Genomic DNA, 23,770 nt, shown 5'->3' with positions numbered 1-23,770 from the left:
TATTTCCAGCAGCTTGTCTGTAGGTACACCTTGCCTGAAATGATTTATAAACCTTCCTTCTACCATAGGTAGATAATGAGTGTAGGTAACACCATGACCACAGCAGATCCGCTGTGGTCGTATTATTAACCGTTGCATTATTAACTTCATTATTATAATCTGCGATGGAGTTGTTAATCTGTGGTTGTTTTTGTTCATTTTTTTGTCTATGGTTTTTGTTTGACAGCTCTTTTATGCTCTTTGTTTGACAGTTCAAAATTGAAAATGGCAGACGCTGCTGTTGAAACTGCTCCAGGCGATGAAAACGATGATAGTTGGTTGTACGGAGACTCAAATGCAGAGCAAGCTGCAAACAACGATGCAGAAAATAGTGAGAAAACCCAGGTTCAATCGAATGCTGTAAGTTATTACATATAGATACTTTACATAACCTAAAAGTTTTGGCTTGTTGTTACTATGAAGAATAGTAAATAGAGGCTTATCATACGCGTTTTTGTGCTATTGCAGGATGTTGGAGAAGACAAAGAACAGGAGGACAACGATGCCAACAACGATGATTCGCATTTCAACGATGAGCACTTTGCTGACGTTGGTCTGACGGGGGACCAGGAGCAAGCCAACGGGGATGCCGACAGCCAGGACAACGGAGACTCCGATTCGGACGACAGTGACGATGTCAAAGTCACTATCGGAGAAATCAAGTCGGGGCCGCAAGCGTATGCCAGTTTGAACATCAAAGTGAGTTTGTTATGATGCTACTTACATTTGGGTAAACACATCCTAAGCCCACAGGATTTAAAACATATCACCACCCAAAAATACTGCACTACCTAACCTAATAGATGCAGAACTTGAAGGCGAACTTATATGACTAGAAGTATTTCAAAATAGTAAGTTGCTACTGACAGGTTGTTAAATAAAGAGATCACATAAGAACAAAAGTAGCCCAACACTTTTCATAGTTAAAAAATTCAAAAGGCAATCAACCTGAAAAGGCTTAAGTGCACACTTCAAGCCTTTTCAGGTTGATTGGTGATGATGATTGCAGTATTTAATTCAATATTATTTGTGTATTCATTGCTCTAAATTCAGTATAATTAGGTTTCAGTATGTTTTTACAGTTTTCATTCATATACAGATTGTATTATCTAGTTTGAATTTGAATGTTAAGTTTATTTATTTAGGACAACCAATAAGACAGAAATATTAATACAAGCTAAGCTAAAGGGTTGGAACATGGTCTTACTTAGGGTTAGGCAAATTTATTGAATTTTTTATCAATAGACTAGCTTTCCACCCGCGGCTTCGCCCAGTGTTTTCCCGGAAATAAGATTGCTTTGTAATGTTTTCACATAAAGTTATGTAAATAAATAAAAATCTTTATCGGTTTTCATTTGTAGAGAGGAGTAGGCCTGGTAGCAGCAGGTGCAGAGAAGCCCCGCCAAGGGACTGCCACTGGCAGCAAGGTGACGCTGGAGGACCTCGATGGGCCTGGCAGTATCAATGGAGTGCCCGCACTTGAATTCAACATTGACACCATTGAAGATAAACCATGGAATAAGCCTGGTGCTGATATATCTGGTAAGTGCATACTCTTGTGTTTATGTATAAATGGTGGATTAAATATTGTTTATTGATTGTTTATTAAGTAATGGATATCTATTAAGATTTTTGAAAGAATTATAATTATTATTCTATGTAACTGATCAGAGGTATTTGTATATCAAAACAAACTTTCACTCCTCTAGATGTAAAACAGTTATTCTTGTGTGTTAGACCATGGTCTCCTATAAAAGCCGTCGCGTACTGCGTCATGCCGTAGTCATCACAGTGCTTGCTATAGAAATCTATTGTTTTGGTCTCCTTCAGACATTGACGTCAACGTACGAACGTTTGACGCTTACGTCGTACGCCGCATATAGCGTTTAATAAGAGACTATAGCCTTAAGACGGTAGTATTGTACATTAAACATGGATGTCCTGACAATGTACCATCTATGTACACTTATGAAGCAATAAATTATTATTATTTGTAACTCTCCTGTGGATAAGCACGGACAGAGGCCGGTCCTTTTGGAAGGCCTTCATGGGGATAGAGATCCAACACGAAGAGGTCCATCTCGAAGATACGATAATGTGTTGGGATGTCTATAGTCTGGTCCGGGAGCACGTAGAATTTTGTCCAATGACCCCAAGCTACCCATCCTTATCGCTCGCGCGTAATTATATTGCTGTCGCGACTGTGGGACGGGCGCCCGCAGTGAGTGTGCGAGCGCGACAGCAACATAATTACGCGCGAGCGATAAGGATGGGTAGCTTGGGGTCATTGGACAAAATTCTACGTGTTCCCGGACCAGACTATAAAAGATACTATCTCTCTCTGCCTGCACTATTGAGGAGATACAGCCAAAGACAGCAGCCGCTAAGTGCAAGAATTATTATTATTATTATTATACCCACAGACTACTTCAACTACGGGTTCAACGAGGTGACGTGGAGCGCGTACTGCGAGCGGCAGCGGCGCATGCGCGTGGGCGAGGCCGGCGTAGGCTTACACGTCGTGCCGCCGCGCGCGCCGCCGCCGGACATGCGGCGACCGCCGGGTATGCATATGTTTTGTTTATTTACTAAGGCTGAGTTGCACCACCTAACTTTGACTGTAACTATTACGATAACCGGTGTTTTTTGTATGGAGTTTGACAGATTTTTGACGTTTGTCAAAGTTAAAGTAAGATGGTGCAACCCAGCCTAACTTTTCTACCCGAAACTGCTACAATGACAACTTCAATCTATTGAAGCTGCTGGCTAATTGCAGATAGAAAAAAAACTAATTTACGGCTCACTTGACATGAAACTTCATTAAATCTGTTCTGTAATAAAATTGTTGTATGAAAGAGTAACAAACACTCATCCATCCATTCTCACTAATTTACAGAAGGCAATAATACCAAGCAGCAAGATTTCTATATGTTTGTCTATTTTAGTTAGTTTGTGCTTTGTTAATAAACTATACCAAAAGTGTATATTGTTTTCCAGTCGGATGCATTGTTAGTTAACCATTTGCTTATCCCAGGTGTTGAATTTGATTCACATCTATTGTCTTCACTTTAATTAAAGTTAATATTTTTTTCTGTTTTTAGGTCCCATTAGATCCGACGACGGTCCGCCAGTGATGCCAAATAACTACCAAGTTCGGGAAAATACTATACAGGTAAGAGTATTACTGGTAAAGGGTGTCCCAAAATTAACGCAAGATTTAAATTTGCCACCATTTATACAGTAGTGTTGAAAAACCTAAAAATAAAACAAATCGACAGCTGACAGTCTAGGATTACTAAAAATGTAGCGTTACACGATAGAACAACGTGTCTTCGTCCTCAATTCTAAAATTTCATACAAAATATGGTCGAAATAGTGTTTTAACTTCGTGAACTGTGAAGAGATTAATTGAGAAATTCCGGGAGACAGGATCATTTCAGCCATAGGACGTCCACTGCTGAACATAGGCCTCCCCAATGCTTTCCATGTTGATCGATTGGTAGCGGCCTGCGTCCAGCGCTTCCCTGCTACCTCTATATGTCGTTGGTCTACCTTGTGTGTGGACGTCCCACGCTGCGTTTTCCGGTACGCGGCCTCCATTCCAGAACCTTGCTGCTCCACCGGCCGTCAGTTCTGCGTACTATGTGCCCTGCCCATTGCCACTTCAGCTTGCTAATCCGTCGGGCTATGTCAGCGACTTAGGTTTTCTGTCTTTACTTTAGCTGTCTTTACAGACAGCCCAACACACTGTTCTTCCATAAACAAGTTGTTAAAATGTCAATATCGAAGCAGTGCGTGAGTGTCGGTGACTATCCAGGAATCTCAATTCGGCGTCGTGGACTCGGGACGCCAATTGTGTTGTCCAAAATTCGTATCAGTGTGTGTCGAAATCGCTTCATTTGAAATTAAAACTATCACGAATGTTACTTTGTCTATGTTTTTTTTTATCTATAGTTATAGTTGTGCCTCATACCACAGAATAATAATAAGTACTACGTACAGAAGTTTTACTTCGCGAAGGTATTTAAAAAAATGTATGCTCAATGTCATTAACAATATGGTGTAATTTAGCTTGTCTCAAGAGTCAAGCAAGTTTGTCAGAAGTTTTGTTGACAAACGTCAGTGATCGGTACTGCGCCGAAGCTATAGGGCTGACTTCGGTAAAATGATGTGACGTGAGGTGCCAATCTGCAGAAAATGGCGGAGGAAATACATGATTTAGCATGAATTATCATGAATAATATTAACTACTTATTTACCTCTCAGTGTCTTCAGGCAACTTAAAAAAGTACATTCTGTGTTTTTATTATTATTTAGGCAGTTAAATACTGCACAGTATTTAGTACACCATTTTCTTTATTTTTTTCCATCATACACAAGAATACGCGTGCGTGAGTCAATGTTCGCTCGTATGTGAGGCCTTGTCGAATAGTACTCTTGTAGGGGGCAATCGTGCGTGTTTTGTTTTCGATGTAAACTCGCGGAGATGAACAGGCCTGCTCATACTTCTATGGCCATTGTCCTTACCGCCTTACCCATACGTGCTGAGTGTAACCTTGTGTGCGCAGGTGATGACGGCGGAGCGGCGCGAGTACGGGCGCGGGCACACGCGCGACGCGCCCGAGTACTTCCCCGCGCCGCCGCCCGACCACTACTACCCGCCGCCCGCCGCCTACGACGAGCCTTCCTGGGGTAAGCTATTGTTAAAGTTTGCTCGTATCACCTAGCGATGAATTCACTGCTGATGTTTAAAAAACAACATTTAATATTTTAAAATATACAGGGTGGAATTTTGTAATGCCACCTGGAGGGAAAGTACTCTTAATATTGTAGATAGAAAAATTATATCAAAGAAAACATTCCTTTATTTTTGACAAGAAATAGAACTGCATTCAAAGATTTCCAAAAATTTGCTTGCTACACCCGGGAATCGAACCAACTAAAATCTGTTAAAAATTACGCCCTGTATTGGTATTGCATTGATCGTTAGTGTTAAGTATAAGGATGAAATCTCTCTAACAAACTTGATAAATCAAATGAAAGGAAAACCATGAAATCTTAAATTATCTTAATTATTTACAGAAAATTGTATGGTATGGTAGTGAATTTTCGAAAAATTTTCGAAAATCTATGAATGCAGTTCTCTTTCTTTTCAAAAATAAAGGAATGTTTCCTTTCAGTAAAATTTTCTATCTACGGTATTAAGAGTACTTTCCCTCCAGGTGGCATTACAAAATTCCACCCTGTATATTGAGAGAATACTCTGGAGCAGTGGTTCCCAAACTTATTTAGTCTACTGCCCACTTTGAGAATAAATTATTTTTTAGCGCCCCCCATTTTTGTAGTCAAGAGTCGAGCTCAGTCGATGTCTAAGAGTCCTCCTAGTAGTTGACGCCTCCCAAGCCTCTACACAACGTCCCGATTTTTTTTCTGGGTCTCTTACCGCCCCCCTTTAAGCCTGCAGCGCCCACAAGGGGGCGTTATCGCCCACTTTGGGAAAGACTGCTCTGGAGCAAAACTAGAAAACCTTTTTGAAACCACGATAGCCGAACGGTGATGTGGTCGGACTGGCCGGCTCGTGATCCGAGGAACGCGGGTTCGTGTTCCGCCGCCGCTCAACTCCTAACACAAGCATTTTTAGCTTAGTACGAGGGAGGGGCTAACAGGACTAAAAAAACAACCTGAAAAGGTTGAAGAGTTACATTGATTTATGAGCGTTTAATTACATCCGTGATATTTCGAGATGAATTATAATGATTTGTTTTTACATTTTCATAAAATAGGTTCCCGCAGTGTCCAATCAGGACGACGTAAGTTTAGTTTTGTTTAAGTCTATATTTCGTGTTTTAGCGATTGATTCTTGATTTTGGTGGTAATTCTATAATGCTAAATGTATTGTTTAATTTTTATTCCTCTATGTAATAGTTTTATTTTATATTCACGTACTGATTTTTTGGGTTATTTCGTAACTTGGGACACACCAACCACTATTATTCTGCGTGATATTGTTTTCCTTTTCCTTTTAAAATACATGGTGTTAGGTAAATGGGTATTCGCTAGGTGCGAAGTACTAGGTGGGGGTAACATAATCTATCGCAGCGCTCATGGTGGTCAAAAGTAGAAATAATGTAAGCTCTGTCATCCGATGTATCTGTCAATGGCAAAGCGATTCTACTTATTACATTTTAATATCATTAATTAATTGCATGAAAAGGGTCCTACTGGGAACTTAAATAAAAGAGTGGACTGTATTTCGATAAGGCTGGTTTAATAACCGTTTACAATTTGGAAATAACTAGACTATACAACGTGGTAGTACAAAAATGAGTCACAGTAGTTGTTGAGCACAGATGTTTGCCTTATGATGAGAGCGTGAATTATTGAACTCTGCCCTTGTTTTGTTCTTAATTCTTCTACATCTCGGACTTGACCAGCCAATACCAACAACTTTCCTTTAAATACGGTTTGTGGTTGGAATTTGATATTGTAACACTCACAAATCCGGTCTTCAAAACAAACTCATTTCGATCTGAAAACGATATTTAATTTATTACCAGCGATACAGGAACATTTAAATATATTTACTGTTATATAATGAAACCGTTAAAGTAGCTTTTTCTTTTTGTTTTACTGTAAAACTACAACTATAAATGAAGTAAACAAACCCTGACACAATCAAAATTAAACACACTTTTTGGACTTACCTCATTTGATATGAATGACCAAAATGATTTCAAAACCTTTTTTCCACCCAAATCGTGGTATCACAACAACTTATTAGTCGAAAATATTTGTTATTTCTTCATTTCGATATTTTTTCACAAATATACGACCTAAATGTCAATGTGACAGAGCCCACAAAGTTGTGGACGCTAGTTGGCGCTGTAATCGTGCACAGAGCCAATATGAGCCGACACTAGCCCATGTTAACATGGTCATATAAATGGTATGGTGAAGTCAGAAAATTGATATCTTCATTTTAATTATTTTATTTTTCATACAAATCGGATTTTATAAAATTTATTTTGTATGAAAATTAAAAAAATTAAAATGAATATATCAAATTTCTGACTTCACCATACCATTTATATGCCCATGTTAACATGGGCTAGTGTCGGCTCATATACCCATTTACCTAACACCCTGTATACGTAAAATTTTTATAATGGAAATTTATCACAAACTAACAAAATCCTTTTTTTTTATAGAAACTAACATTATCCTATGAAATCTATGCTCTTAAGGCTCGATTCGACCAAACTTTCATCGAAGAATACAGTCCTATCAACTTAAGCTGAGAATTGCATTTGTGTGAGTGATCGCCAAAAGTACAGTTAGTAAAACACATACAAATAAAATTAATGTTTTATTAAAAGGAACTCCATAAAACACTAGCTACCAATTGGACCGATGTAACGACACTTGACACATCCTTTTAAATAAATAAATAAATCAAAACAGGTCCTCGCTCAGCATATGCCCATTGCCAAGGCACGAAGTAGGTACCTCGACGCTGATATTCTGCGAGCACCGTTTATAGAGAGTGCGTCCAGCCAGCCTTACAAAATACAACAAAAAGACAAACAAATTTATAAAATTACAAAATAAAAACAGACTAAAAACTTTTCGTTCACACCTTTAAAATACGTATTCAATTAGCATAAAATTTCTTTCACTTGCCTGCTTAATGGTTTTCGTACAGGAAATTCACTTACAGTAGGAGCCATTTCACTAATATTTGGAACACAATTACATAAAATTACACGTCTATCTGCTACCAGTACCGGGGGTGAAGTGAAGTATGTGAGCGGCAGGGAAGTGACGCGTGGCGGACGCGCCGCGCCTCAGGCCGCTTGCTATAAACGAGTATCAACCGGTTTAAACCATGCGCGGGACGCGCCGCGCCTCAAGCCGATTGCCACTCTACACTATCGGTGTGCACTCACACAAATGCAATTCTCAGCTTAAGTTGAGAGGACTGTAACTCCTAGTATAACTGGCACATTAACAGTTTCAGTATGGGAAGTTTTAGTTTTGTTTATGTATGTCAAAACTGACGATTTATTCTGAGATTAATATTTACTCTTGTTTGGTCGAATCTACCCTAAGTCGAAACACTACCAGGGTTGACTTTTGGTTCGTGTGTAAATAACATTTTTCTTTTCATTCCCAAAACTGTTAGCATTGCGCCTGTAACCTGCGCAAACGTAAACACTTTTTGTTGCCGAAACGGCACACTAAGTTGTGTCTGGTAACGGCTATTGGCTATACGCAGTATATTCTAAGAACATTTGCTCGTAATGTGTTGTTAGTTTCCGAACGTCGACATCGAATACTCTTTATTAGTAGACAAGTATGTGTAAACCACTAAAAACAAAAGTGTCTACGCCTGCGCGGGAAGTGGTTGGTTTCATATTTGTTTTATGAAAATAAAGGCGCAGTTTGTAGAGACTTAGCAGTAGTGCTAAGGACTAAAACCAGAGTAAATACAAATGCGTAGGTTATCTTCATAGAAACGCACCGGGCGCGGTTTGTATGTGAGCGCGCCAATACGTATGCGGCGCGCACGCACACACTGACAAAATTTAGCGTGGATTAGCGGGGAGCCAGTCGTGGTTGCGCCGAATTTTGTCGGTGTGTGCGTGCGCGCCGCATACGCATATTGGCGCGTCATACAAACCGCGCTCGGTGTGTTTCTATGAAGATAACCTACTCATTTACTCCTACTAGGTGGACTGACGATCTGGTAAAGGTCGCGGGAAGAGCCTGGATGCGGGCAGCGCAGGACCGTTCATTGTGGAAAACCTTGGGGGAGGCCTTTGTCCAGCAGTGGACGTCATTTGGCTGAAACGAACGAACTTACTCATTCGTATTTACTCTGCTAAAACTAACGAACACCTTCCAGGTCACCCGGAGCCGTCGGGCTGGGCGCCGAGCGAGATAAAGGAGCTGACGCCCGGCCCGGCCATGGGCCCGCCCAGCATGGGCCCGCCGCCCATGGGCCTGGCGCCGCCGCCCGGCCACATGGCGCCGCCGCCGCACATGCTGGGCGCGCCGCCCTTCGCGCCGCCCTACCGCCACCTGCCGCCGCACGACCGCGAGCGCGACCGCGACCGCGACAGGGACCGCGACAGAGAGCGCGACCGAGACCGCGACAGAATGAGGGAGAGGGACGAACGCGAGCGCAGTCACAGGAGAGATGACGTCAGTTTTCTACACAATGAGGGTTTTCGCGATTGAAAAATCCGCCAGATGGCAATACGTAGACGGGAAGTCCAAATGCTGCATGATTGGTGGATTTTGACATATCTGTCAATGTCATGTCGAAAATAACCAATCATGCAGCATTTGGATCTCGCGTCTACGTATTGCCATCTGGTGGATTTTTCAATCGCGAAAACCCTCATTTCATTAGTGCTCTTTATTATTATGTGGCAGATTTTTTAATTGGCGTTTTCGTTTGTTTTTTGCAGGAAGACAGAGATCGCGAAAGGGATAGGGAACGCGACCGCTCGAGGTCTATCAAACCCGACAGAATTAGAGAAAAGTGAGTATGCTGATTGAAAAAAATCAGTTGACGTAAATATAGTAAAATGCATGTTGGTTTTAATCGATATTCGTATTTTTATAGAAAACACAAGTAAGTTTTGCAGCACATTTTTTAAAAGAGCACTCGCTAATGATTTACAAACTGATAGAAGAAGAAAATATAACCCCCAGTCAATTCTTTTTCTACTTCACTCCCTCACTTAAAACACATGGCAACTAAATATGCCCACACAGTCTGTATGTCCGTTAAACTAGCTTTTTAACTTTTATACATTTCTCTAAACAAAAATTGTATTCCAGGTCCTACAGAAGAGAACGATCTCGCTCTCGTTCGCGCCGCCACAAGTCGCGCTCGCGGTCGCCGCGGATGCGCGAGCGCTCTAGAGACCGCGAACGTTCCCGGGACAGGGAACGCGAGCGCGAACGCTCGCGCGACCGCGACCGCTCGCGCGACAGAGAGCGCAGCGTCAAGCCTAAAACCAAGGAGAACAAAGAAAAAGAAGATGAGAAGTAAACTAGCAGATAGCTTTAGTTACAATGAATGTATACTTTTTGATCCATCAAACTTCTGAGCACTCAATTAGCTTGTTATTTTTAAGTTAAGATACAATAAATCGGTATGTAAGGTGGTTATTTGTTTTCTTTTCCACGGTTTCCGCCGCTATGACCATACCTTTTATTTCCTTATGTGTTATAACAATTACTAAAAGGTTCCGATTGCTTTGTAAAAGAATTAAATGTCAAACAAAAATCACTGAGCGATAGGATGTAATCATAAAATAATATCAATAAATGATAGTTTTGGAAGTTTCCCAGACGAGACTACAGTTTATTTATCTCTCATTAGCTTTCCGCCCGCGGATTCACCCGCGTGGAATTTTGTCTGTCACAGAAAACCTTTTCAAAACCTGTTTCAAAAACCGGGATAAAAATGATATCCTATGTCCTTTCCCGGGACTCAAACTATCTATATGCCAAATTTCATCAAAATCGGTTCAGTGGTTTAGGCGTGAAAGAGAGACAGACTGAGTTACTTTCGCATTTATAATATTTATAAGATTGGCTTATTTGAGTGTTATTGCAAAACTATCGATAGTGACCTTCGAAAAATAGTCGACATGCTGGCGATAGTCCTATCGAAATGCTGCAATACTGTCGAGATTTAGTATATCGATACTGTCTTTAGCAATCATCATCATCGAGCCACAGGTCGTACACTACTGAAAAGGCCTCTAAATGAATTTAAACCTCTTTCATATTGTGCGATTGGAGATATAATCTTACATTACATCCAGCGTCTTTATCCTGAAAGTGGATGGTGGGACGCTTGTCGGTTACGTTGCTTCCATTCTTGCTGCTCCATCAGTGGGCAGTTTGCGTGCTAAGATTGATCGATAGTAGCATCGAGGGGGTAGGAATAGTAGAAGCAGAGGCGGGGCAAGACCTAAATTTGATGTGGGCAAGACAGATTTCGCGAGGCCTTGTTCTGTGGCGCTGGCGACCTGAAGACGGATTTTATGAAATAATAAAAAAAAGGGTCAAAGGTCTATACATTGACAGTTTCTGATTTCTTGATTCAGTGATTATTTTTAAAAGGAATATTGCGCCAAAGAATAATGTTCGTCACTTAAAACCGTGTTGCTGCTTAATTTTGTGTCTGATTATGGCTGAATTTGTTTGGAAAAAAATATATTTTTATTTTTAACTACATTGTTTAGCTATCAAGAATTTATATTTAATAGGCAATGTTCGTATTGTGATATTGTCATCTCCACCTTGTATACATTTTTTCAAAATTTTTGATGCGCGAGGCCCCTTGTACCGCGAGGCCGTAGGCGGTGGCCCACGTCGCCTACGCCTTACGCCGCCTCTGAGTAGAAGTAATGATAGTATGATTTGCAAGGTCACGATGAAAACATGTATAGCCTGACCAGGAACATAAAAACCCTCGCCATGTTGCGGAAAACTAATGGTACTAATTTCTTTTAATGGCAACAGTAACTGAAAACTTCATTGACATGTCACCTTGCATGTCAGTCTATTGTTATCAAAGTGTAAACAAACTTTATTTTAAATGTGTGCAATTGATTTTATGAATTAAATTGCTAAAATATTTTTATAGTCGTGAAAGAAAAGTGGTTCACGATGTGTTAATGTATTTGTCGAAGAGAAATACTAAGGGTTCGGACAATATTTTCATTGAATAATGTTTCCGACAAAGGTTGTCAAATTGACTGACATGTTTATCGTATAGTACAGTCCACTATGAAAATTAGCTGTAGTCTGTTTCAACTACCTATTTTAAAGTTTTTTGTCACTTTCTAAGTTTTGAATTTTATGGAATTGGGAAAGAAGTACCGAGTTTGAAGCGTTCATGAGCAGATATTGCAGTTGAATATTCAAGTTCTGAATTTGATTATTGATGAATAATAAAATAAATCCTACTAGCTCGATTGATGGTTTCATTTAATTTATTTAAACCAGGTTACCTTTAATAATATTTTTCGTTCATTTATGAAAATATCAAATTAGCCCGTAATCCTGAATCCTGATACATAAATTTAGCCTATTAATTTAACACATGTACGACTGTACTCAGTGTTGCACTATCAAATGGAATTGAAGCGCCTCTATGCCAGGGTTTTTATGTTCCTGGTCAGGCTATACTATTAGTATTGTATGTGTTGCTGCTCATCGATAGACCACTATCGATACTATTGCCTTTACTAGACACTAATAAGTAATAGTAAAGGCAATAGTATCGATAGCTTAGTTTTACGTCCGGTATAGGTCGCGCAGCATTCAGTTTAAAAATAAAATCCTAATATAACTAGGAATAATGAACTAAAGAGTTCACTAATCCCCGTTATATTAAAATCAAAAAATCAAAATCAAAAATATTTATTCAGTTTAGACCACAAGTGGCACTTATTAGGATAATTAGTTCATTATTCCCCATTATAAGCTCCAATTTGGCGTTAACGGGGAATAGTGAACAAAAAGTTCACTAATCCCCGTTGACGGGGATTGTCAACGGGGAATAGTGGAATAAGCCAGGGAAAGTAGGGTAAACCACCCAATTATTGGCACTTTAAGCAGCTACTTCACAAAACCGGTAAAATTTGCATGTAAAAATATGCTATATCAAAGAAAAAAACATTTATATTGGTCTTTTAATCTTTGCAGAATATTATAAAGTACTTATCATTAATAAATTAAATCATTTATTCAATATAGTGTACCTTTTAAAAAAATACCTCAAAATACCAGTTCCTGGCATAGCCAAACCTTTTATTGGCAGTGATAATTACCTATTATTGTCACTGTTCTCGTAAGACTGAAAAATAGCTGCTAGGTCTTATGTAGAGGTTTAAAGAGATTCATGATAGAAATAAACAAAATAAAATCCTTTGTTATAAGAAAAGTAACATTCATTTGTATAGGAACATACCATATCAGTTCAAACGCTTATATTTAAATATGGTTTTAAACTTTCCATAAACACTTTTATCAAATCTTCTTTTCTCTTCGGAAATCCTTTTTGCTACTGATTTTTATTTTATCCAGTCAACAAAAAGCTGTTCTTCCTTGTCAGATAAAATTGTGAACGGACCGGGTTTAGAGCGATGATCAGGATTTTTCAATCTGAATTGTATAGTAGACCGTGGTACCACTTTTAAAGCCTTTCAGAACCTTTCAAAGGCCTATTCCACTAATCTCGGGGATTAGTGAACTTTTTATTCATTAATCCCCGCTAACGCCAATGGAGCTTATAATGGGGATTAATAAACTAAAAAGTTCCTTAGTAAAAAACGAATATTTCGATTGTTTTTTTCGCACAGGTCCCGGTTTGTCAAAAAAATGGTTGAAGCGCAGCGATGTTTGAAAAAATAAAAAACGTGTGTAGCCAGTTGAGTAATAAATGATATTACTCTACAATTTCTACTAAAAAATATAAGGTTTGGCTACAAATAATCTTAATTTTCTTAAAAAACTGGAGCATGCCAATAAATTGGTTGAGTACCAATGATTGGGTGGTTTACCCTACTCTTAATACTGTATAGCCTGACCAGGAACATAAAAACCCTGGCATAGAGGCGCGCCAATTGCATTTGATAGTGCAACACTGAGTACAGTCGTACATGTGTTAAATTAATAGGCTAAATTTATGTATCAGGATTCAGGATTACGGGCTAATTTGATATTTTCATAAATTAACGAAAAAATATGATTAAAGGTAACCTGGTTTAAATAAATTAAATGAAACCATCAATCGAGCTAGTAGGATTTATTTTATTATTCATCAATAATCAAATTCAGAACTTGAATATTCAACTGCAATGTCTGCTCATGAACGCTTCAAACTCGGTACTTCTTTCCCAATTCCATAAAATTCAAAACTTAGAAAGTGACAAAAAACTTTAAAATAGGTAGTTGAAACAGACTTCAGCTAATTTTCATAGTGGACTGTACTATACGATAAACATGTCAGTCAATTTGACAACCTTTGTCGGAAACATTATTCAATGAAAATATTGTCCGAACCCTTAGTATTTCTCTTCGACAAATACATTAACACATTGTGAACCACTTTTCTTTCACGACTATAAAAATATTTTAGCAATTTAATTCACAAAATCAATTGCACACATTTAAAATAAAGTTTGTTTACACTTTGACAACAATAGACTGACATGCAAGGTGACATGTCAATGAAGTTTTCAGTTATTGTTGCTACCATTAGTTTTCCGCAACATGGCGAGGGTTTTTATGTTCCTGGTCAGGCTATAGATAGAAAATTTTACTCCAAGAAAACATTCCTTTATTTTTGAAAAGAAAGAGAACTGCAATTAAAGATTTTCATATTTTTTTCGAAAATTCACCACCATACCATACATACCTACTTGTGTAAATAATTTAAGATTTCAGGTTTTTCTTTCATTTGATTTATCAAGTTTGTTAAAGAGATTATAGATGACCCACGCTGAACTGTCCCACCAAACTCAATGACCATCGTTCAACTATATGGTTTCCAACATGGCAAAAATCGGAACCAGCGATCCGGTATTGACGGTGGCGCCCCACTGTCAATGTCATGCATAGGACTGTTCAGTATTTTGGAACTATACATCCTTATACTTAACCCTAACGATCGATGCAATAAAAATACAGGGTGTAATTTTTAACAGATTTTAGTTGGTTCGATTCCCGGGTGAGGCAAGCAATTTTTTAGAAATCTTTTTGAATGTAGTTTTTTTCTTTTCCTAAATTAAGGAATGTGTCCTTTGAGTAAAATTTTCTATCTACAGTATTAAGAGTACTTTCCCTTCAGGTGGCATTACAAAATTCCACCCTGTATAAAGCCCGGTCTGTGAGCACGTAGAATTTTTGCGCTCGCACTCACTGCGGGCGCCCATCGCACAGTCGCGACAGCAATATAATGAGGGCTATCGTTTTTATACTTAACAGTTGGCACCCCTGGCGATTGACAGGACCTTACTCTACAGTGGCGCCATCTTGATGAGTGCAAATGCGATAGTCCTCCTACCACTTTCGCGCTCACCAGTTGGTGCCACTGTCTTCGTTACTAGCAAGTGACAGGACCTTACTCTACAGTGGCGCTAACTGGTGAGCGCCAAAACGATAGCCCTCATTACGCGCGAGCAATAAGGATGGGGTAGCTTGGGGTCATTAGACAAAATTCTACGTGCTCGCAGACCATAGTTGAACGATGGTGGCGCCCCCTGTCAATGAGTTTGGTGAGCAACTTTCATTGCGGGGCAATGCCCGACACAATCGTTTAGCGCGCTGTCGATACTTTTCGCACATGGCGATCTATCGATATCCTGATTAGCTATATGTAGAATAGCAAATAGTGACTGAATTAAAATTGTTCCCGGTGTGTATTCCTACCTATCCAATATTTGTGTTCCCGAGTGTAGTGTTAATGGGAATAGGATGTGTTCAGGGTAATAACTAAATACGAATAAAAGACAGATGCTTTGTAATATTATTACAGAAATGCTTTATTATAATTAATGTCTAAATAGATGGATCATCATATAAATGTTATCTAGTACAACCTACAAGGCGGGGCGGCTGGAGCCGCGACCAGTCAGACCTCGCCGCTCTGGACGCCTCGCCTTATTCCATCACATACAAGGTTTTACAAATCATTTTGTTAACTTTTTGTACAGCCATATACAATAATTTTATTTTCAATTACATCTAGACGTAAAAAATTTGAGGTGTCGTAGGAAACTACGCTTCCTATAAAAAATAATTACAGGGGAATGAGGAGCAGCTACGCTTGTGACGTGCAACCGGCAAGGCAGACCTCGGGACTACAACTATCAGTACAGGACTTTACAATCATCACTATAACCTACCTACGCTAACCAAAGCATCGCCCACTCGATCGCGCTCGCTCCGATCTCCGTCGGAGGCACATTAACTAAATAACTTAATTACATAAAAATATACAAAAATATCATTTTCACAAAATTATAATCGACAAACTATACATTCCGGCACTAAACAATATTCGATAAACTATGTACGATTTTAAAGCCGGTTTTTAACTTAAACGAGAGCTTGACTTGAAGAATAGTACAAAATAATAATATAATCACGACTATAGTGCCGATTGTCTAGAACTGCCTGCGGCATTTCTTCATCGAAGATTCAAGGTCCCCTAGCCCAGCTAATAGTAAATCTACAACGAGCTAAATTACGGAATCGCGCGTGTCCGCAAGACCACTAGCATTCCTTCGATTTATAAATTACACGAGAATGAGAGACGTTCAAATATTTATACATAGATTCATACGAACAACGAATAATACTAGAACACTTACGAGCTAGAAACGCAATGCACGCAGCGCCGCGGCGACGCGACGGCCGAGCGCCGGGGGCGTGTCGCTGTACAACTAGTTACGTTACCTGTACATCAGTCTGCTATGTACAGCCGCTCGAGGCGAGCTCTATAGTTACAAATGTACAATCGCAAATATTCACAAATTTATAATAGGCGGGGACACCCGCGCCGTCGCATCGGCCCTCCCGGCGGCGTGCACGCTCTACACACACTACAGCACGGGGTTGGGCGGCGGCGGCCCGATGGGCCCGAGCTCGGGCGCCTTCATGAAGAACTTCTCCAGCTTGGCGATGATGTGCTTGCCGTACGTGTACTTGCGCAGCGAGCCGATGTGCGGCCGGATCTTGTGCATGAGCACCTTGCGCTGCGTGGGCTCGGCCACGTCGATCATCTTCTGCACCACGTAGTTGGCGTACTGGTCCTTCATCATCACGTGCAGCGCGCTGAAAAACGCACGACTACGCTCAATTTTACAGACCGACACTTCGGCGGGCAAGAGCCACGCCGCAACTAATTGTAAGGGCAATGTATGTGAATAGAAATGTTGATGTGAATATGGTATTTCATTAAGTAAATATCTGAACAATTACACAATTAAAAATGATTTATTGATCCTTTAAATCTCATTGTTATGGTCAGGGGCCCAGTTTTTTTTTTAATTCAAATGCTTAAACGTGCATATAACTATTATGTGAGAAGAGTCTGGATATGGGCAGCGCAGGACCGGTTGTTATGGAAATCCTTTGTCCAGCAGTGGACGTCATTTGGCTGAAACGAACGAAGGAACGAATTATTTTGTAAGGCTCGTGAAATTTTGATATTGAGTGGAGGCATCAAAGACTTCCTTGTTATATGATCAAGCATCGAAGGCGTAGGCAGTAGGTACTGACTTGTCGTTGAAGCCGCAGAGCTCGTCGATGAGCAGCGCGCGCTCGTTGCGCGTGGCGTGCGTGACGCACTTCTCGACGACGTTGGAGGCGAACTTGTGCTGCGACAGCTGCAGCACCTTGCCGCGCACCGCGCCCACCAGCCGCGAGCGGTCCTCCGCCGCGCCGTGCTCCAGCACGTGCTGCACCACGTAGTTGCCGTACTGGTCCTGCGAATATACATCATCAGTAAGTATAGTTCCAAAATACTGAACTGTCCTATTCATGACATTGACATTGGGGCGCCACCTTCAATAACGGATCGGCGTTTACCCGTGGTCCCCCCAACATGTCCCCCTGGTGGGTCCACGGGTAATTTTTTTTACCCGTTGTCCCACCGTTCTGAACAGTTTTTGCCAGTGGGTCTACGGGTAATTTATTTTAACCATAGTCCCACCGCACAGTGGTAAACGTTGCATGTCACTGGCACTGTCCTTTATTAGTCTACGTTTATTAGTTTCGACGTAATTGTTGAACAAAGATACCCCTTCCCAGCGGTTTCCATAGTAACCAAATAAAACATACCTTAACGACCTGGTTTTTCTTGTGTTGGAAAATAACTTAAAAAGAAGTATAAAAGTATATTTTCATCGATAAAATTGTCCATAGATTATGCCCTTAAAGTTTGATCACTACAAGCCCGGACACATTGTTTAAGTGGACTGATGTCTGACATGAAATATCAAACGCCGAGTATGAGTGACTTTAACAAACATTGTGTGATGTGAAGATATAAAAAATGTTCTTGCAATTATTAATTTCGATGTATCCTTTATTCTCAAATAAATATGTATGAACTTAAGAATAAGTCTTATAAATCTATGGTTAATTAATAATTATAGATTTTTTTATAATTATACCTAGGTGACATGCAACGTTTACCACTGTGCGGTGGGACTATGGTTAAAATAAATTACCCGTAGACCCACTGGCAAAAACTGTTCAGAATGGTGGGACAACAGGTAAAAAAAATTACACGTGGACCCACCAGGGGGACATGTTGGGGGTACCACGGGTAAACGCCGTAACGGATCGCTGGTACCGATTTTTGCCATGTTGGAAACCATATAGTTGAACGATGGTAGCGCCCCCCCGTCATTGAGTTTGATGGGACAGTTTAGCGTGGTGGGTCATCTATACACATTATGACAACATTACAATATGAAGGCGTGGTTGCCGTCATCCGCAACTAAATGACACTGCATGGGCGGGACACATAGCTCGTAGAGCTTATGACCGTTGGGGTAAAAGTTCTCAAAAGGCGACCGTAAGACCAACGATCTGCAGGCCTAGGATATGAGATAAGCTTTTATCGATTTAACGTGATAAACCCATACATTTGTCGTCTTAAAAATAATCGATGATTTTACTACGACGCGCATCCTAGCCCGGCTGGTGAGTCGCGGGAAGAACCTGAATGCGGGCAGCACAGGACCGGTCGTGTGGAATTCCTTGAGTTACTTTTGTGCAGAAAGGACGGCCATTTGAGAGGTCGAAACGATCGCCGTTATGGGGTAAGCTAGCGCATGTTCGGTGCTCCAGTACCTCCAGTCCGCGATTCGTTGCCCGTGTAGACACAAGCCTATGAACCTTTATTACCCGTAGCACGTACCTGTATGAGCTGGTCGGTGTGCGCGTGGAGCTCGGCGAGCACGGGCGCGGTCTGGTCGGGCGTGCAGTGCTCGAGGATGCGCTGGATGACGCGGCAGCCGTACGGGTGCGTGGACAGCGCGTACACCTGCCCCGCGAACGCGTTGATGATGAACTGCAGCGCCGCCGGCTCCACGCACTCGATGCACTTCTGCACCTGTGGGATAATAACAGTGGTTAGTGTGATCACATCTGATTGTAAGGGCCCGTTTATATGGGATGCTGAGAGGCCGCGCGGCGGCCGGGCGATAGCTTTATTTGGTACACCAAAAGGCCGCGCGGCTACCGCGTACTACCACCTCGTGGCCACCGCGTACGCGTTTTCAAGAGTCGACTGTTATAGTAAAATAAGCTCTTCAGTAACTACATTTAAAGTTAAAATTAATTTATCAAAGAATCCCTTGACTGCGAAGTGAGCGGCGCGCGCCAGAAAACTCGAGCAACTGAGATCGATCAGCGCGGCAGCCCGCTACGGAGGGGCGCATCATCCAGAATAAGGCGACCGCGCGGCCGCCGCACGGTGTGGTTGTCCAAAAGAATTTTAATCTTTTGACCTGATAATAAGAGTTTTCTATAAACGAAACTAGTAACTAGTCTAATACGCGGCCGCGTGAAAGTTTTTGCGTCGTCTAACTGCAACCTAAGTGAACTGTAGTCGATCAGTACAAATGGTTTTTTAGATAGCAGTGGTAGTTTAGTAACTCGCGAACAAGGCTTTAGCGTTACCTAACGTCGCTAATTGCTTCCTAGCGGTTAGTAGAACTTGAGGAAGTGAATTTGTAATATTTGAACATCGAATTTAGGTGATCGCTATGTGTGGTGAAAGCAGGCATAAAGCCGACGCTGCGTGGAGCGCAACGTAAAGGTGTTCTACCAAGAACCCTCTTTCCCACTTGATTCTGGGGGACGACGACGACGATGTGCCCAAGACCTCACAATCGAGAGGCCGACTGCTCTAAAAAAAAATTTGAATTACTAACAGTTTTACATTTCTCCTTTTTCTAGAACGGACCCCTTTGATCACACACACGGCCCCCCAGTAGGTATTAAAATTGCAGCCAGAAATCACGACAGACGATCGGTTGCGTCAGAAATTGTTTCTAATGACCTTATCAGAAATTCCGATTAGCCAAAACGCATGTAAGTCGCGCCGGCAACGCTCGCAGCTTGCTCATGAATCGTGACTTAGCAACACCAAATCCACGGTATTGCAATTTAACATGCAAGCCACAAACTGATTTCAGAGCCCGCGTTGTTAAATTGATAAAATTAAAAATCTGTAATAGTAGTGCAATAGTAGTTTATAGGCAGCTTGATTCGTAAAACATCTCAAAAGATCTACAGCCCGTTAGCGAACAGTCGTGCGCATGAGACGTTTAGTGCAGGATGTGAAGTAGAGCGTGGGGGGAAACATAAGACTGTGTAAGCTATTTGTTTCTGCGGTAATATTTAATTTATGTAGGTAGTTCGATGTAAAGTAAAATTCGCGCGGAAGACGATTTCGTTATTATATGACGCTTCATTTGACGAATATAATATCGGTATAACTAGTCGATGTAATAAAATTGAGACCATCACTCACTAAAAATAAGTGGCTTGAGTTGCGAATCAGAAATAATGTAAGTTCAGCGTGGCGTGGATCGCCGGGACGAGTTAATTAATCTGTTGACGTAGATATTAGGCTAATAATACAATCTAAAAATAAATAATAATATATTGGCAAATCATCTGCGAAATGTTTTCGATACGGTAGACTACGATACGCGTACGACAACTATTCAATCTCGTAACGTAACCAAGTAGGTAGAGTAGCGCGGCCCCAATCAAAAACATACTTCATTGTATTTTTTACGAAATAAGTTTCTACGATTTTAGAGTACATATTTTGACAAATGATTTCTCATCTCAATCTCCCATTTTATTCTTGCAAGTAGGCTTTTAAAAAGCACTTATATACACGTCCCAGTATTAACCCTACCACTGATTCGGGAAGAAGAAACATCGCAAGACCACTCAGTCACTACTATTCATATTATTCTATGAATTAATTATGACTTTGTACCTAAATTATAACGGAATCAGTCAAACTGCACTCAACAAGCGGGCGGTGTATAAGGTGTCTGTAGTCAAATAGTCTTTGGTAGAAGCTCCCGCAGTATATTAGTCTTGATGACTCACCACGTGGTTCCCGTTCTGGTCCTTGACGCACTTGAGCACGTGTCCGTCGAGCTCGCGCACCACCTCCTGCTGCTGCTCGGCCGGGATGGACTCCAGCGCCTTCTGGATCACGCGGCAGCCGTACATCTGCAGCGCCAGCGCCAGCACGTGACCGCGCACCTGGAAATTAACACAAATAATAATAACAACTGACATTCATGGAGCGTGGACGCTAAGACCCAGAACAGACGGTGAAACGCAACTGCAACGAAACTGCAACTTTCTGATGAATGAAACTGAAAGTTTTAAACTGGTCGCGTCATGTGTGGTCTCTCAACGGACGCTATGGCAGAAACTTAGATGCAACTCAAAAGTCACTAGCAGTTGCAGTTTCGTTGCAGTTGCGTTTCACCGTCTGTTCTGGGCCTAATACTCTATAATGCTTCAACCACACCAATGCGTGCAGATCGCCATATTTGGACTTCTTCTTCTTCGCGCGGACTGTCATGGGTCGCGCGAAATGTCATTAGCCTATGATCGCGCCGGCGATGGCGATCTGTATACGTTGGTGTGGTTGAGCTTAAGCGATTTAGCGCTGCATGTTTTGAACTGAGTCAGTGCCTGAGATATGGGAGCGCGAGCGACACGGAAGGGTGTTATTGTGACGTCAAACGACAGCGAGACTTCAAAATGTGCTTCAGACTTGTATGCTCTTATCATCCCGTGCCGCTCCCATACTGACTCAGTTATGCTCTAGACCTGTAATAATCCCGTTAACCTATCGTGTTAAGCTTAAATGCTTGTGTAACGATTGGGATCACCTACAATAGAACTAGTGGCAGTGGGGACGGAACCCGCATGTCGTTATTCCGTGAGGCGCTCCATAGTGACAAAAAATTTATGAATCCCATCACACACGCGTCCCTTCCTTAAACAATTTTCTTGAAAACAAGTGATGCTATTTGCAAAAATTTTTGGTCAAAAAGTTTTGAAAGAAATCAAATGTATCTTTAGCCAAATAAAACTTTAGTCATCAAGCTTTACACTGCGGCATCTTATGTAGCTGTAACAGGTGCTATTTTGCAACGTAAATGTATCTGATGTGATAAATTGACTGCATTCATGTATATTATTTTGCTGTCTAGATATTTCATTGTGCCATTTGCATTTTTTTAAACTATACATTCTGGTTTTGGTGGACATCGCGGTGTCAGTTTCAAGGATTTTTCAACTTGTTTTTTATTAAAGTTCAAGCAACAAAATTATGATTAGTCAATCGAAATTTCTGGTAAAAATTGCTGAAAATCTTTCTGTATGTATATTAGATAGACTAGTCAATATTTATCTTTTTAATTAATTAAAAAGTTTAAGTGTGTTAGTTTTAGTGTTGTTGTGTACGTTATTGACTCAGTGTCAGTAACATTAATCAATACAGTAAGGTCACTCGAGCGTAAAATGATTTAAACAAATCATGTACCTACCTACAAACATTCATACCAGACATATATTTACATTAAAATTATTTTTCGATTTTATTATAATCATAAATGTCAGAGGTCTATCCAAAAGAAATGTGTAAGGTACCAAGTTCACTACGTGATTTGGACAGCGCTATTGATATTGGCGAAGATGATTCATTGTCATTAATATTGATGATGCCGTTAGCGGCACACCTATTACTAATTCGCAAGAATATTTTTACATAATTATTATATTTGAAAACTATACTAGAAATTAGTATTACTGATATCTACAAAATGCACTAAGAAAATAAACTTACTTTTTGCGCTAGTGTGGTTTTCTGTTCCGTAGTTCCAAACTCAAAGAATTTTTGTATCACATAGTTTCCGAAAACATCCGTCATTAGACTGTACGCGGCGCCGATGATCTCGTTGAATACCATTTGTTTTTCCTGAATTGTTGCTCTTTCAAGCTTTTGTTGAATAAATCTGAAAAATAGAAAACGTTTTTTTAGTAAAGATGGTGTATTTTTTTCTTAACTCAGCATTGCATAAATTCAATTTGTGTTTAAGATTATTGGTCTTGATCGAGATTAAATTGATTTTTTATTAAAATCAGGATCAATATGAAAGTAACATCGCAACTTTCTACAGGCACGACAAATTAATTTCAACCGAATTTTGTCTGTACCCATGTTAGAGTTGAAATTCTTAGTACGGTTTTAGTACAAGTTCTCACCTAGATCCATGCTGGTCCTGCGAGAACTCGACGATGTGGTTAGCCAGCTCCCGCAGCTGCAGGTTGGGGAATCTGTTGTTGCGGAAGTCTTCGAGCAGGCGCGAGCGGCCGGCCGGAGGCTTGTCGCCCACCAGCACGCCCACGCCGCCCACCCCGCCCACGCCCACACCGACGCCGCCCACGCCCACACCGCCTACGCCGCCCCCTACTAATTCTGAAAGAATTGATAGCTCTATTGGTTTTGAAACTTTTCGTTACCCTACGACAGCGTTTCTTAAACCTTTTTTGTCCACGGACCCCTTAGAATATCGAGCACAATTTTAATAAGGCCCTTAATAAAAGAAGCAGATTTAAGACCCTTAAATTACAAGAC

General features: G+C 40.7%; 2 protein-coding genes across 2 annotated transcripts in view; one reads left to right on the top strand and one right to left on the bottom strand.

The window, feature by feature from the left end:
* The first annotated feature begins 245 nt into the window (after window positions 1–245).
* LOC135084377 (pre-mRNA 3'-end-processing factor FIP1) lies at window positions 246–10,217 on the top strand. The gene is made up of 9 exons (XM_063979154.1): window positions 246–399; window positions 508–738; window positions 1,401–1,581; window positions 2,463–2,603; window positions 3,141–3,211; window positions 4,608–4,731; window positions 8,945–9,243; window positions 9,513–9,586; window positions 9,889–10,217. Exons 1-9 carry the CDS (start codon window positions 265–267, stop codon window positions 10,100–10,102), a joined length of 1,470 nt encoding a protein of 489 aa, XP_063835224.1. The 5' UTR covers window positions 246–264; the 3' UTR covers window positions 10,103–10,217.
* Window positions 10,218–15,588: 5,371 nt separating this feature from the next.
* Window positions 15,589–23,770, bottom strand: part of LOC135084649 (maternal protein pumilio) — a 97,113-nt gene continuing 88,931 nt past the window's right edge. The window contains exons 13-18 of the mRNA XM_063979428.1: window positions 23,398–23,611; window positions 22,979–23,147; window positions 21,220–21,378; window positions 19,004–19,198; window positions 17,356–17,561; window positions 15,589–16,908 (exon numbers count right to left, since the gene is read on the bottom strand). Coding sequence (XP_063835498.1) covers window positions 16,677–16,908; window positions 17,356–17,561; window positions 19,004–19,198; window positions 21,220–21,378; window positions 22,979–23,147; window positions 23,398–23,611 — 1,175 coding nt within the window. The 3' untranslated portion in view covers window positions 15,589–16,676. The remainder of the gene's footprint in view (window positions 16,909–17,355; window positions 17,562–19,003; window positions 19,199–21,219; window positions 21,379–22,978; window positions 23,148–23,397; window positions 23,612–23,770) is intronic.

The sequence above is a fragment of the Ostrinia nubilalis genome, chromosome 2, assembly GCF_963855985.1.
Source record: "Ostrinia nubilalis chromosome 2, ilOstNubi1.1, whole genome shotgun sequence".
Taxonomy (NCBI): Eukaryota; Metazoa; Arthropoda; class Insecta; order Lepidoptera; family Crambidae; genus Ostrinia; species Ostrinia nubilalis.
The sequence above is the reverse complement of the archived record's forward strand: the minus strand, read 5'-3'. Positions and strand labels throughout refer to the sequence as shown.